Here is a 15,943-nt window from a genome sequence, read left to right as displayed (position 1 = left end):
GGCCCCTATCATTGCGCTTGCGGCAGGTGGACTTAGGATCCTCCAACCTCGATCGTACATGAAAATCCTACGGTTGCTCTTTGTAGCAATCGCCCTGAGCATGCCCTTCGCATCTTCAGTCTTAATGCCAGGTCTCTGGTGCAGCATCATCAGGCCGTGTTTGACCTGATACAGGAGGAGGCCCCGGACATCGTGGCCATCACAGAGACGTGGCTGAAGGATGACGATGCGGCCATTATCAATCTGGCATTCCCCTCTGACTTTTCTGTCTTTACCCTTAATCGAGCTACTAGGGGAGGGGGCATTGCTCTTGCCATGCGTTCCAGTTTCACTTGTTGCTGGTCTGGGCTGACCATTGCGGGGTATGAAAGTGCGGTGTTTAAGATTTTGGTCACCCCACATTTTTCACTCTCGGGGATGGTGGTCTATCGCCCCCCTGGTAGTGATGTGGCGTTTAGAGCTGCCTTCCCCGACGTGGTCAGCTCCTTGGCGGTAGGTTGTCCCAACTTTTCCATCTTGGGAGACCTTAACTTACACTTCGATAATCTTAACATCCCTACGGTAAGCGGTCTTCTTGCTGACTTGGAGGCCCTCCAGCTTGTGCAATTGGTTCAGCAGACTACTCACACAGGTGGCCATACTTTAGATCCGTTTTTTACCAACTTGGCAGACGCTTCTGTCACCGCCGTTACACCCCTTGGCTGGACGGACCACTCTTTGGTTGCCATCTGTACCCCCTTGCCGGGAATGATTACTACTCCCCCTGCAAAGGTGGTCGCGAGGCGGCATTGGAGCAAATTACGGCTGGAGGACTTACATCGTGTCCTCGCCGCGGAGCCTTTAGTACCTTTGGTAGCTGTTGACACAGGTTACGATAGGTTCTGCTCCTGGATCTCCAAGGCGCTTGACGCCCTTATTCCTATCACCGCTCGTAAGATCAGCTCCAGGGACTCAAGTCCGTGGTACGATGGCGCCTTACGTACACTCAAGGGTAGTTGTAGGCGAGCGGAGAGGGCTTGGCGGAAGGCGTACGATAACGGGGTAAAAGCTATTTATCTCGCCTCCGTCAAAACTTACCATCGGGCTGTTTGCCGAGCGCGGGCAGCTTACTACGCTGCTGAATTTGGTAACAGCTCCAACCCCTGCAAAACCATCTTTAAAGTGATGAAGGATCTTTTAGCAAAGCGAGTCTGTGCCCCGATGACTGGCTCTACCACTCACTGTGAGGCTCTTGCTCTGTTCTTTTTGGAAAAGGTCCAAAACATCTATAAGACGTTCCCCTATTCAGGGCCTCCAGTTGAGTCTCCGATTAACATCTATGGAGACACCACTTTGCACGTGCTGCCCCCGTTGACATCTGAGGGGTTTGACCTCTTGGCTCGGCAGGTTAAATCGGGGTCCCCCGCTGATCCGCTCAGACAGACTCTTTTTAGAGATCAGTCGTTCGTGGGCCGGGCCGTGGTACACTCCTTGATTAATATCTCGTTGGAGTCAGGCACGGTACCTGCTAGCTGGAAGCGGGCGGTGGTCTCTCCCATTTTAAAGAAACCTTCTCTGGATCCAGAGAAACCTGAAAACTATCGGCCTATCTCCTTGCTCCCGTGGCCGACCTAAGTGTTGGAGGCCCATGTCAACAAAGTTCTCTCGGCCCACCTCATCCATGCTAACATCTTGGATCCCACCTAGAACGGGTTCCGTGCTGGTCACAGCACGGAGACCGCCCTTCTCTCCATGGCTGAACATCTTTGCACGGTGATGGATGCAGGGCAGACAGCGGCGCTCGTTTTATTAGATCTGAGCGCCGCGTTTGATATTGTCTCGCATCCCATCCTGTTGCATCGCCTGGAGGAGATTGGGCTGGGTGGCCCTGCCCTCCAGTGGTTCCGGTCTTTCCTAGACGATCGTTTCTTTAGCGTTGCCATCCCACCGTTCCAGTCCCAATTCCATCCTTTGAAACAGGGGGTGCCGCAAAGTTCCTCGCTGAGTCCCACGTTGTTTAATTTTTACGTGAGACCGCTGGCTGAGGTCGTCAAGCAATGGGGCATGACCATGGTCTCATATGTCGACGACACTCAGCTAGCGGTTACGATCAGCGGGGATGTGGACCGGGATGCCCCCAGGTTTCAGAGTGGACTTAGGGCGGTGGCGAGCTGGATGAAGAACAACTGTCTCCAGCTCAACGCAAAGAAAACGGAGATCATGATCGTCGGTAGGAGGTCAGAACTATGGGGGGACAGGTGGTGGCCTGCAGAGCTGGGGCCGGCCCCCATACCGGTCACAGAATTAAAGAATCTAGGAGTATGGATGGATCCCTCCCTCAGTTTTGTAGGCCATACGAAGAGAACCGCGGCCTGTTGCTTTGGTATACTACGGTCGCTGCGTCCCGTCTTGAAGTTCTTTGACCATCGCACCAGGCAGCTGATAGTCCAGGCTACAGTATTATCTCATAACAACAAAGAGTGTACAGGAGTCGCCGCTTAATGTTTATACTCTAGACCCGTCAACCAGTGACTATACAAAGTAGACTGTGTATTCAGGTGTAAAAAACATTAGACTACTCATATATACGGCATGCAGCATGGGTAGGAATTTTCCCATCAGTTGCCGTTCTGTACCACCATTTTTACATCATGTGGGTTCTCCTTACCCAGGAGTTAGTATACAAGTTCAGTCACACTTAAACAGGTGTGAGTGTTGGGGAGACCAATGTGAAAGAGTTTGAGTGGTGGTTTCGAGATATGGTGTTTTTCTAAGTAAAAATTATACACCTGAGGGAAAGCAGTGCAGTGAGTGTATAGTGATAAGTGAGTAAAATTGGGTGATACTGAGTAGAAAAGTAGTTTATTAGTATCTCTCAGACCCCAAGATTAAAAACAAGTGAAAGGTAGATTTGACAGAATATCTACCAGCAGGAGGTCAACATGTTTCTGCATACCATCGGAAGAGTTTCCTTATGCATTCGTCAGGACCTAGATGGTGCTACTGCTTACAAATTATTAAGTGAAGTTAAAAATGGAAAATTTCACCTGAGAATCTCCACCACAGTCTACAAAAAGTCACATAGGAGACAAAGAAAAGAGAAAAACATTACAAATATTAAAGAATGCACTCAATACATCGTGCTATTCTAGTGGTCACGTATTAACATTTAGGCAGACGTGATAACACTCACCCAAAACTTGTGGGGATGGCGCCTCACCTCACCTGGCAGCAGCTCAGGTAGAATAGGAGCACCGCTCTGTTTAGCAAAACATAATCACAGGGACACTCAACCAATTCCGTTAAAAACAAGGCAAAAGAACTATCATACATGTCTCCGATAGCGTGAGAGACAGCTTGTGTGTTTACAAAATGTCATCGGTATCGTACCGGAGTAGTTATATAAGTATGGGCTTCTACCCCTGTTGAGCTAGGTACTCGTAGCGCACAGGGTTATCTAACCAGATTACGTAACCACACTCTTACCTCTCCGTCGGTGTCTCCAAGCGTCCCTCTGGGCTGTTCTGGGGAGGCACCGAACCAGAGAAAAGGGCGGGTATATGACTAAGACCTGTGTAGTGCATTCTGGGAGTCGTAGTTTTGGTGACAAAGAAAATTGGAAAAGATGGATAATGGCTCAATTATTTCATAGTGACATCCATGGTATGGGTTCGTTCAGACCGTCCTTGTCACTGTTTAATTTGTACACCCACTTCTGCTCTATTTTGAACAGAAATTTACCGACATCAGGGCAATGTTCGGGTATTGTCGGCTGTTCGAGTATAGTCCACATGAACTCACTGGGACCGTGGCCTTTTTCAAGAAAGTGGGCTGTCAAGCGAGTTGCTTGCTTCCGACAGCGAACTGTGCTCTTATGCTCGCCAATCCGTATTTTGGTCTTACGGGTTGTCATTCCCACGTATCTCTTCCCACACGGGCAAGTGATCATGTAAATTGTATTCTCGCTGTTACAGTTCGTGAACTTTCGCTGTTGCCATGGGCGCAAAGTTCCGATATCTACACTGGTGGATTTGGTAGTTTGTGGACACGCCGAACAACTGCCACACGGGTGATGTCCTTGTACCGGCGGTAGGTCCCAAAGTGCTCCCACTTGTCTGGATTGTTTTGTTTTAGGACGAGTGTGAACTAGGTGGTCTTTTGTGTTAGGTCCTCTTTTAAAGGCAAAAAGTGGTGGTGGTAAAGTTTCTCCACTGGAATTCAAAATGGACCAATGTTTTGTTATTATTTTTCGCACATCATTAGATCTTGTGTGAAAAGTGTTCACGAAGGTCATTCTGTTGGATCTTTCTTTCGGAACAGTTTCCAATAGGGCATCCCTGTTGTTGTTAGCAGCCCTTTTCTTTGACTGTCGGATGATTTTAGCCGGGTATTTCTTCTCTCGTAGATATTCTGAGAGGGTTTCAGAGTGTTTTTCAAATGACTCTTTTGTTGAACAGTTTCTCCTGAGTCTCAGAAATTGCCCAAAGGGCAAGTTATCTCTGAGAGCCCGAGGGTGGCAACTCTCATAACTTAAAAGAGCGTTGCGTGCCATAGGTTTCCTGTACAGTTCCGTTTTTAATCCCTCTTCTGTGGCAACTATCAAGAGATCTAAGAAAGGAAGTTCCTTTCTACTGAACTCTAAGGTGAAATTAAGAAATTCATTGCAGTTGTTAAGCCAATTGTGGAACTCCAACAGACTGGCCTCAGATCCTCTCCATATAACAAAGACATCATCTATGTATCGCTTCCACAAGCGAAGCGACACATAGTATGGGTTATCTTGGTGCAGTATTTTAGTTTCCTCTAGTACATGAACATAGAGGTTCGCCAGACTAGGCGCAAAAACACTGCCCATGCTAGTACCAGAGGTCTGGAGGTAGATGGTGTCCTCAAATTTAAAGTAATTGTCTTTCATTGCCATTTCTGCTAGTTCCATGATGAAAGAAACTGGAGTAGTTGTCTGTAGGTCCCTCTCCTGGAGGATATTGCCTACCACTTCCAAGGTCTCTGTTTGGGGAATTGACGTATACAGAGACTCTACGTCAAAGGACACAAGTAGATCCAAGGAGCTGTCAAAGTCTACGTCTGGAAGTAAGCGTAACATGTCCTTTGTGTCTTTGAGATAGGTCGGCATCTCTTTCACAATAGGATTGAGGAAGTGATCCACAAATGTAGAGAGCGGCTCTAAAACTGATCCTATTCCAGAGATGATTGGCCTCCCTGGTGGTGGTCTCTTCTGCTTGTGCACTTTAGGCAGGCAGTAGAAGTAGGGGATTGACGGGTGAGAAGTACAGAGAAATTGGCCCTCTTGTGGGGTAATCCAGCCTTGAGATGTTGCTTCTTCCACCAAATGGCTAATCTTGGTTTTGAGCCTTTCAGTGGGATCATCTTCAGAGGTAGATAAGACTTACGATCGTGTAGTTGCCTGAGACACTCCTGTCTGTACGTTTCCTTGTCGAGGATCACAATACCACCACCTTTATCTGCAGGCTTTATGATGATCGATTCATTAGATGATAGTGACTGTAGCGCTAGTTTCTCTTTGTTTGGTATGTTAACAAAGGACTTTGGTTTCTGCGTTTTGAAAAGACGTTCAATATCTGTTTCCACAGCTTCTTCGAAGGTTTGAACTCTACTCGGTAGTCCAATTGTTGTCGGATTAAAGGTCGATGGTTTCTTCAGACCAGTATTGACGACCAAGTCTGATTTCTCTCCAGGATTTTGTTTGGCAAAGAGGTAATGGAGTCGGACCTTTCGGAACAGTTTAGAGATCTCTATTTGAGTGTTGAATTGGTCCCCTTGATTGGTTGCCACAAAACCTAGTCCACGATTCAGGAGTTGTTCCTCATCTTCGGACAGGTTGTGGGAACTAAGGTTAATTACGAGGCTGGTTGATCTGGGGTTGTGCTCGTTCCCGCTCTGTCCTGCGGGATCTTCTTCCCATTCCTCAGGTCCATAGTTGGTTGCTGCAACGGGGTCGTCCATCGCACCTGGGATCCTTGTCCCTGTCTCCTTCTCCCTCTGTTGGTCCTCTGGCCATACCCTAAAAAAGGCGCCTGTCCTTGGGGTTGCTGCATTTGTGGAGGGAAGAAAGGGGGTCCCATCTGTGGGAAGTTGGGCCCATACATCCATGGGCCCGGTTGCCAAAATGGTTGGAACTGATTAGGACCAAAATTGTTAAAGTTGCCTCTGTTGCCTCTTCTATTGCCACGTCCTTTGTATGGTCGTCCATTTCCTCGTTGTGATGAGTCCGAGTCACTGGAGTTGTCCTCTGAACTTGAGGTCGCATAACTAGAACCCCTTCGGCCCCCAGTCTGATTGAATGTAGGTGCTACATATGAATCGCTGGTATACGGATACACCTTCTCGCAGGAGAACTTAGCCAGGTCTTTTTTAAATTTCTCCATTTTTGTAAAGAGAATCGATTCTTTAAATTCGGTATTCTTTTTGTTGACATCATCCTGTCCAGTTTTATACGCAGGGTTCTTTAGAGTGGTTTTAATTTTTCCTTCCAGGAGTTGAATTTCAACTAGGATTTTATCAGCTACACGTTTGGCTGTTTTTATAATAAGGACTAGCCAGTCCCTTGTGCACCGCCAGGCTCAGGTGTATAACTTTTTACTTAGAAAAACACCATATCTCGAAACCACCACTCAAACTCTTTCACATTGGTCTCCCCAACACTCACACCTGTTTAAGTGTGACTGAACTTGTATACTAACTCCTGGGTAAGGAGAACCCACATGATGTAAAAATGGTGGTACAGAACGGCAACTGATGGGAAAATTCCTACCCATGCTGCATGCCGTATATATGAGTAGTCTAATGTTTTTTACACCTGAATACACAGTCTACTTTGTATAGTCACTGGTTGACGGGTCTAGAGTATAAACATTAAGCGGCGACTCCTGTACACTCTTTGTTGTTATAAGTTGTATAAGGGCATGTGTTCAGTCTTGAGTCGTTAAACCTGCCCTCAGACCCTCCATTAGATAGTGTGTTTTGTGATACAGTATTATCTCGCCTGGACTATGCCAGCTCGCTTCTGGTAGGGACCAATTTGGCGGAGGTTACCCGCCTTCAACGCGTTCAGAATGCCGCGGCGAGAGCCATTGTTGGCTTACCCCGAATATGTTCCGTCTCCGGCACATTGAGATCACTGCATTGATTGCCTATCAGGGCAAGAATCCAGTTTAAAGTGCTGTGTTTGGCGTTCAAGATTTTGAGGGGTGGGGGTCCTCAAATTCTTGCGGACCTTCTGTGTTGGTATGTGCCTACCCGGTCCCTGAGATCTTTGGGTCAAGCTCTTACGGTGATCCCCCGATACAGGCTGTGTCGGGTCGGTGACCGATCTTTCCGGGTCAGAGCGGCCGAGCTCTGGAACTCTCTTCCTGTAGAGATGCGGTTGCTTGATGATCTTTTAGCCTTTCGTAAAGCTTTAAAAAGTTTCTGTTTGAATAATTTGCTTTTTTCTCCTCTTCTGTTATGTTCCCTGTAGGTGTTGCATATTACCTGCCATGCGCCAGGACGCCCCTTAGCTGGGGCAGCTGTGCGCAATACAAAAGTCTATAACATAACATAACATAACAGTGCAACTGTGTGTGTACGTATAGCGCATGTTAAGCTGCGCTTCTGCTTTCCACAACAATTTTTATTTTACATTATATAAATAAATCACTGAAAAGGTTCACTTGTGTGACTTTTGTAGAAACAGACCAAGTAGATGGAAATCATTAATGCAATAGATGCGACATGTACAGCGGTTGTCCTCACCATATCAAACTTCACTCTCCCGTTCCAAAATCGGCAGCTCTTAGCCTAGGGCCCCCTCGCTTTCCCCTGCCATTGACTATTGCTGTCTTGAGTAACAACTTGGCAAAACCACCTGATCGCCAGACTAATAAGGAAACATTTTGCCCCCCGCCTGTAATGTGTTACTCTTGCTCGACGTTCTGTGTGCGCATGAGCTTAATAATGTAGTTCAAGGTTATGGTTTGCATATGGCCAGTGTATGGAGCGGACGCTGGGTGAGTGTTCAAGCATCGTTCAACACAGCCCCCTAGGGGCGCAACACCCATTGGACTCAAAGGGCTTTAGGCCCCCCCAGTAGTGTGGGGCAGCCAGGGCTCAGACGGCTCCCGGACACACTCACAGCCGCACCCGAGTACTTCACAGGTCTTTTAAAGACCTTTTGCTTGTTAATGAGGCTTTGATGTCACTCCCCGCTTAGAGCCCCTGCAGCTCCACTTTGCCTTTTGCTTGAAGTCAGCCCCCCACCAGATTTTTTTCTTAGCCCCCCCCCAACATTTGACTCTAGTTGTGCCTCTGCCGCCCCCATCAGTTTACAAGCCAAGCACTGGAAGAAGGTGCCGCACTCCTTCCCCCGAGCTGGGGAAGAGCTCTCTCCCATGGCCGCCAGCCAACAAAATGTCCAACAGTCAGGACTCTTCAGAGAGTCCGATGCGCAGGGGATATCGCCAAGTCCCCGCTTCCACTGTCAGGAACCCATGTTCCTTAGCCCTTGACCGAAGGCAGGGAAAAACGCCCCAGGTCCCTCCGAACCGGGGGACCGGCCCTGCCGGTTACAACCTTATCTCCTGTAACAGTAACATTTAAAGTTTAATGGTAGTGAAGTAGTGTGGCTCACTGGTTAGAGGCGGCAGACCCGAGAGCAGAGGACGGCCCGGGACCAGGGTTCGATTCCCGACGCGGCAGGTTTCTGGACCAGGGTCAGCGGACTCGATAATTCTCTCGCCTCGGTGCCCACTCTGATCAGCGATCACACTCGGCAACTCTGGGCACTAGCTTGCCTCATCTTCACTAACGGCCCCACCAGACCGCCGGGGATGCCTGGTCTCACCCTGGAGATACCCATTAAGGGACCATCTTTCAGGGAAGCCAGGAAGGGTTTCGCAGCGGTCGAAGCGTGGAGGTACCCCTTCGGGAGTGATTCCTGCGCTATATAAGCACACAATTAATTAATTAATTAATTAAAATAAAAATAAAAAAGTAACATATTTTCTATGTAGTTCTTAGTTCTTAACTACTTCCTTTGTAAATATAGGACCTAAATTTGCAAACTTTACTAAGGATTCTGTATGGTCCAGTTATTTGCCAACTGCGTCCACTGGCGGACTCGGAGCGGAGAAGGTCCATGTGGTAAGTCATGAGGGGGTGACACCATGAGTTACCCGCACCGGGTGACACCAACCCTAGTGACGCCACGGGGTTTGGTGATGCGGATGCCGGGAGCTGTCACATGCGAGCTGTGTCCTGATGATGGAAATGGAAAAAATGCTGCCCTTAGACTTCGACTTTGCATGTTTAACCGACTGGTCAAAAAGAATGCGCCATCAAAAGGACGGCCGCTCCTAGGATATATTCCATATAAATAATTATATCAAAAGACATACCATTTGTTGGCTAATACTGTTTGTTGAAAAATACATATCTATTATGTCAATGGACCCAGTGTTGCTCTAGTCATGGAAACAACTTAAAAACAAATCCGAGAGCGTTCATTGTGGATGTAATGTATCAGCTGCTCTCTGTCACCAGACCGATTGCACCATCATCATGGTAAAAGAGTTTCTGCTAATTTGAACAAACAGCGTAGCTCCAAATAGCAACTGTACGCTGTGGGGCAAGATATTTAATTGAGCCCATAGGGCAGGGAGCATTGTAATTTAAAGGTTGGGCATGTATTTTTAGGTTTGACATGTCCTGGCAGTGTTAAACACTCAAATAAATGTTTTACTTCTGTGAGGCCTACCTCTCCTGATGGATAACAATGGGCTACCTTATTATGTTTAAAAAGTGCTAACCTTTGATTGGGCATTACCATTAAAGGTATTTGGGTGACCCTGTGTTCCTCAGCCTGGGTATTTACGATATAGAAAACAATTGATCCTGTCGGGTAATAGAATTGCTGTGATCTATGTATATTTTTTTTTAAAAGAAAACTCCTATACCTCAATGGACTTTCAACTAAGATAAAGCAGTTATTTTGAAAAGGAAGAGTAAATACAACCTTAGGATAAGAGCATACCAGGGATAGAAGATTTGCAAAGATAACTTTTTTTAACTTTTGTTATTTCCAAAGAAATTGAGTAAGGCTGTCACAGAAACAATTAAATTATGGCGATAAAAATGTGACTATAGTGAAAATAAGTGACGTGTGGTGACCAGTGAAGTCAGTGGTGCACTATGTACATGACATACATAATTGATATAGATACATTGAATTCAAAACAGTTTTTTTTATATGTCCTGTCCCTTGATTTTTAACATGAATACTAGACCCAATAATGATTTTGTCTTTGGGTCAAGGAGGCCGTATTGACCGGTGTGGTGGTAACGTCGACGTTTCGACCCTGGAAACAGCGCAAATTGTTATACGTCAAAGCGGGTCCTCCTAAGGAATTGAACGGCAAAGTGGACAGCAAGAAATCATGTAAAAAATCAGGACTTAGTTGAAGTGGGTAAATTAATCAATTCACTTAACTAGGGACATCCACCAGCCGGTTGGAGTCTTCTTGTGAAAGTTGGGGTCTTGAAAGAGAGCCGTAGCTCACACAGTTAACTTCCGCAAGCCAGTTGAAGTCGAATATGTTTGATTTATTAGTGCCGCCACGTGAGGTCAGGTTCTTCAGAACAAGTCTTTCGTCATCCGTACATCTAGAGTTTCTAGACTTTAGCCGTACGTCTAGATTTTCTAGACCCGGTACCACTAATTGTATTGAGTGATAAACCGAAAGTGTTAATTGCGGTCATCTCAAGATTTTCTTATGGTGAAACAATCTAATGTTGTTGTACAAGTCTGAAAAATATAAAATGACAAGTTAAAATTCCATATCTCAAAGTCTAAATCAACAGAATTATGGAAAAGCTTGGAAAAAAATGTTCTGCCCGAGGGGTTGATGAAAAACATAGTCCATACAATTAATTGCCCAATCAAACTATGGGAATTTAATCAGAATCTGAATCTCATGATAGTTAGTCCATATAAAATAAGGATGGCATAATTCATTGTAAAGGTCCTATTTCTTCTATTTTTTTTATATTAATGATTATTATGTTACACAATGTCAAGCATCCCACCTAAAGAGTTTGTGGGAGACGTAGCACATTCGAATACAAATACAATAACGTACTCAATAACCCCATTGTTGGTTGTAGCAAATGGAGAGTCAGTGGGCCCGATTCACAGAATGAACTTACTACTTTTGGCATTCACAGAATGCACTTACTACTTTTGGTATTCACAGAATGAACTTACTCATTTCGGTATTCACAGAAGTTAGGACTACTAACTTTAGGACTCCTAAATGCCTTCTGTGAATACCGAAAGTCTTAAAATTAGGATTTTTCTCTATTTAGTAGTAGTAAAGTTAGGACTACTAACTTTAAGATGCCTAAATGCCTTCTGTGAATACCGAAAGTCTTAAAATTACGATTTTTCTCTATTTAGTAGTAGTAAAGTTAGGGCTACTAACTTTAGGATGTCTAAAGTCCTAACTTTACTACTACTAAATTGAGAAAAATCCTAATTTTAAGACTTTCGGTATTCACAGAAGGCATTTAGGAGTCCTAAAGTTAGTAGTCTTAACTTCTGTGAATACCGAAATGAGTAAGTTCATTCTGTGAATACCAAAAGTAGTAAGTGCATTCTGTGAATGCCAAAAGTAGTAAGTTCATTCTGTGAATCGGGCCCAATGTGTGATATATTCAGATGTATGTCTTATAACAATGCTGTCAAAGTTTATAATTTGTAATTGTCTGTTTTTTCAAGATACATAAATAATATATCTATAAAGATCCTTTTTTTAAAAGAAAAAATGAATCAAATGAATAAACAATTGATGATCATGACAAATAAGGTGTGTGATCACCGTTTTGAGTGATGATGTTGAGTGGTATCAGTATTGGCATTTTTCTTGTTTTTGGACCTTTATGAAGTTGACATTTTCCTGTCGGAACCATTTTGTATGCAGCCTGTACTCTGGGTCACTTGACTAGGTGTAGCTGGCAGTTGGTCTTTGTGTATTGCTCCCGGACAGTGAAACAAGAGAGAATAGGTGTTGGCAGGATGGGTAATCTCTGACTTGATGAGGAGAAAGAGCTATTACCTAATACACTTGCACTTCACAAAGACTGTGCCCGGCACACTTGCAAAGGGTTTTGACACGAGTCTTTTAAGACACCAGACAACTGGTTTACCTCCTCTGAATCACTGTTCCAGAGCAAACTGAAAACATGGTTGTTCACCATCCCTTAAATTGTTTTTCCTTTCTAAGTCTGCAGTCTACAGCGCCGGGACAACCCCATCGGGGGTAGCCGTGCCCAGCTGTGGTCCTGTAAGCAGAACCAATTCAGCGCTACGCATCCCCAACACATGACCTCGCATCTCGGCTTCCTTTGAAGTGCCCCTGTATGGTGTATCATTGACACAGGACTTTGTCTTTCAAGTTCTTCATTGATGGCACCCTTAAGGATGACACAGGATGTTGTATCTCCTCACAGCTGCTTCAGAACGGCCACAGCATGATGCATCCCCGAAGCAGTACCTCATATCGCAGCCCACAACTTCCTTTAACTGCTGCTGCGTGACGCATACTCAGTGTAGGCCTTCGCATCTCAAGTCCCTCGTCAATCATGACACCACAGCGGGCAGCTACTTCAGAACCACCTCTACGCTGGACTTCGCATCACAAGCCCCTTGGAAACAGCCTCCTCGGCGATGATGCAGGACTTCTCTTTGCAGCCCTGCAGCTCCTCAGAACTGCAGCTGAACCACGAATCCTTACTGCGGGGTCTTGCAACGCTCTGCAGACCAGAATTTTTGTTCAGCCGGCCTAACTTGGTCCCTGTAACCGGCCCAGGTTCCATTGCAGTCAGCCTGAACTTGCGACTTTGTCCCGTTTTGGCGAGACCAGATACAGCTGGCATTTTGTGCTTCTAGGCACTATTTTCACATACACCTCTAAAATCTCTGGTTTTAGTGATTGGATTTTTGTCTTTTTAGTCTCAAATAATTTGATAAATCTTGTTCTGTTTTTCTAAATTGGTGTGGGATTTTTCTTAAGTGGTGTTTTTTTCTTATTAATGTTTGAAGTGATGCATAAATACTTTACACATTGCCTCTAAATTGCCTCTAAATTAAGCCTGACTTCTTTGTGCTAAGCTAGCAGAAGATTAAGCACAGGTTAATTTGGGGTTTGCTTCTGACTTCACCCTAACAGAAATTCTGACTGCAGTTTGAGTAGGGTTTCAGCCCATCAACCAGTGAGCCAATTTCCAATACGATTCAAAGGGGATGCTCTAGAAACTTCTCCTTCTTCGAAAAAGGCTCTTGTTATAAACATAGGACCCTCAGACCCACTCTTCACTTTACTGGACCTGATTAAAGACTCTCAGAGGACTGCCTACTGCGGTGCCCTCCTGTGTAATTCAGGAGACTGCTTTGCTGCACCTGGAAGGACTCCTTTGCTACCAGAAGCCTGCCTTGATCCCTCAAAGGTCTGCCCTGCTGCTTTAGTCCTGTTGTACTTCTTGATTCCCGGACTAACAGAGTGATTCAAACAGCCTGGTTTGCCGGTCTCGTAATCTGAGCCTGAAGGACACACAAAGCTCTAACCATCTTCAACCTGGACTCAGACAGATTGAGTCCTAACACCCTCACCCAGCAACAAGTGGTGCCCTTCTAATCTAGGACCCTTGGCTAGATTCAAAAATATTAAACTTCACATTTTTTGGGCTGAAAACCTCCATGAGAACCGAGAGCAGACAGGCCAAGCCTGCTTGTCTATCAGCTCAAGGTACAACGCCGGTTGGCCTGACTGTACAGCAGTTCCCGGTACGTTCTTCTTCACACCAGCGAATCCTGTCCTTCGCAGAAAGTGTATTGGCCTCGTGGAGCCCTTGTTGGCTGCAGCATCCAGCTTAGTCCTGCAGGAGACTTGTGCCTACCAAAAAAGCAACCAAGTCCCTATAACGCGGAAATCTTCAACCAGACTTCTTCCAGTGGCTCTCCAACGATGACACCTTCTCCTCAGATACTTCTAGCAACCTTGCCCCACTGAACTTCTGCCTTCTCAGAGACTTTATGATAACATTTCTTGTAAGTCCGAAGGTGAGCTTTGACTGGACCCAATCCACTTTTTGTACCTGATTCGAACTCTACTGCGGTCTGCCATATTTTTAGACTTTGACTATGTTTGGTGCAACCCGATGTTTATGGTTTGCACTTGAATCTTTTAGGCACTAGATTTTACCTTAAACTTTCAAAATTCATGACTTTAGTTGTGCTGAATTGATTTTTATTGTTATGGTGTCAAATAATGTATTATTGTACTCAAAATTAGTGTAGGATTCTTCTTGTGTTGTGTTTTCACTTTATTACTGTTTGGGTGCTGCATCAATACTTTATACATTGACTTTTAGTTAAGCCTGACTGCTTTTGTGCATGTCTACTAGAGGGTTAAGCACAGGTTAATTTAGTGACTTTTGTGGTTCACCCCGACAAGAATTGTGGTTGCTGTTTGAGTAGAGCTTCACACCGCTTAACCAGTAACACAATTTCTCACAGTGGGCAATTGGAAGAAGTTCTGTGTGGATGGTTTGGAATCTGAGAACTGCAGAAGAATGTCTGTCCAGTATGTCTTAATATTAGTGAAGAGTTTGCTTATGTTGGAATGACCTAATATGCAGATTACAAAAAGAAACAGGGACATTATGTTTTTTTTGCTTCTCAGGTTCTGTTTTCATCACAAAATACCTAATAGCACGTATTTTCTTTTTCAGTATACGAACTGTCCTGTTGTTTTGAGACCCTAAATTGAAGAGCGCTTGTATCAAGATCAGACTGCTTCTTCAGATGTACTTCTTCAAATCCTGTTCAGCGGCTTCATACTATAAAACATGCTCTCATATTTTTAATGTAGTTAGTCATATGTCACATTAAACAAAAATGTGTTTATCTTGCAATTTCGATAGAACAAATTAATTGTTGCAATCAAATTCCAGTTATACGGAAATGTAATTGTGTTTGATTGAAGATTAGTCTGGATTTCTAGCTGAAGCAACACTCCTAGTCATGTAATCAAGAAAAATGATTTTCTTGTTAATTTTCTTAACTTAATGAACTACCAGTAATCCCCTTTTCTTTTTCTGTGGTTTGAGTTTTTTATTATTTATTAACAGTAATAGATAGTATCGCTTTAAACTCAGAAACATGAATACTATATTAAAATTGCCCTGTCTTTACTTCTTGTGTCAAAACCACATATTTTCCTGATGTGGTGTTCTTGAAGAACATATTTCTCATGAATGAATCACATCAGGTATTAGGGCAAGTATAGTACCCAACTCAAAATGCTAATATAAACAACACTCATAACCTTCCTCATACTTAACATCCCTCATTAAGAAGGTCATGTCACCATCTATGTGTAGTCGCCCTACTTACAACTTCTCTACCATTAGGATCACATTTTTGTAATATGTTATCTTCTGGGTTCAATATGCTTGGTGAGTTCATCTACCCTCCTGGCCCCCAATCCCCATGCTCAAAAGTTCCTCTTAGTATTCAGGACCTTCAGATAGAAAGTGCCCTCAAATCTTCTCGAATGTAGACAATTGGTCTTTCATTTTGTACAACAGTCTTATATGCCCTTCATGACTACTAGGTCTAAACATCACTCCTCTCTTCTGGATGGTGTGTCAGACTTCTACGATCCTAAAATACACAACTAGTGCTGATGCAAATAATGTATGCCAATGGGATTTCACCTCCCTGGTTTCTGGGAAATCTTGTGCAGTAAGGGAGAAGAAATGTGGAAATCATCTCCCTGTCTATTCCATTCCAATATCTCATTATTGAAGGGCAGGGCCATTGAATATGACAAATATCCTTCTTCCCGCCCATGTCACCAACATTTAGAATTAGGACTCAGATTAAACAGGT

The 15,943-nt window shown here is 44.6% G+C and overlaps 1 protein-coding gene across 1 annotated transcript in view; it reads left to right on the top strand.

Moving 5' to 3' along the window:
* Positions 1–14,964, top strand: part of LOC147727487 (alcohol dehydrogenase 1-like) — a 241,734-nt gene extending 226,770 nt beyond the window's left edge. Inside the window, exon 9 of the mRNA XM_086961559.1 lies at positions 14,782–14,964. Within this exon, the coding sequence (XP_086817685.1) occupies positions 14,782–14,806 (25 nt within the window). The 3' untranslated portion in view covers positions 14,807–14,964. The remainder of the gene's footprint in view (positions 1–14,781) is intronic.
* The last annotated feature ends 979 nt before the right edge of the window (positions 14,965–15,943 follow it).

The sequence above is a fragment of the Lissotriton vulgaris genome, chromosome 3_1, assembly GCF_964263255.1.
Source record: "Lissotriton vulgaris chromosome 3_1, aLisVul1.2, whole genome shotgun sequence".
Classification (NCBI taxonomy): Eukaryota; Metazoa; Chordata; class Amphibia; order Caudata; family Salamandridae; genus Lissotriton; species Lissotriton vulgaris.
Note: the sequence above shows the minus strand (reverse complement) of the source record. Positions and strands in the feature narration are given on the sequence as shown.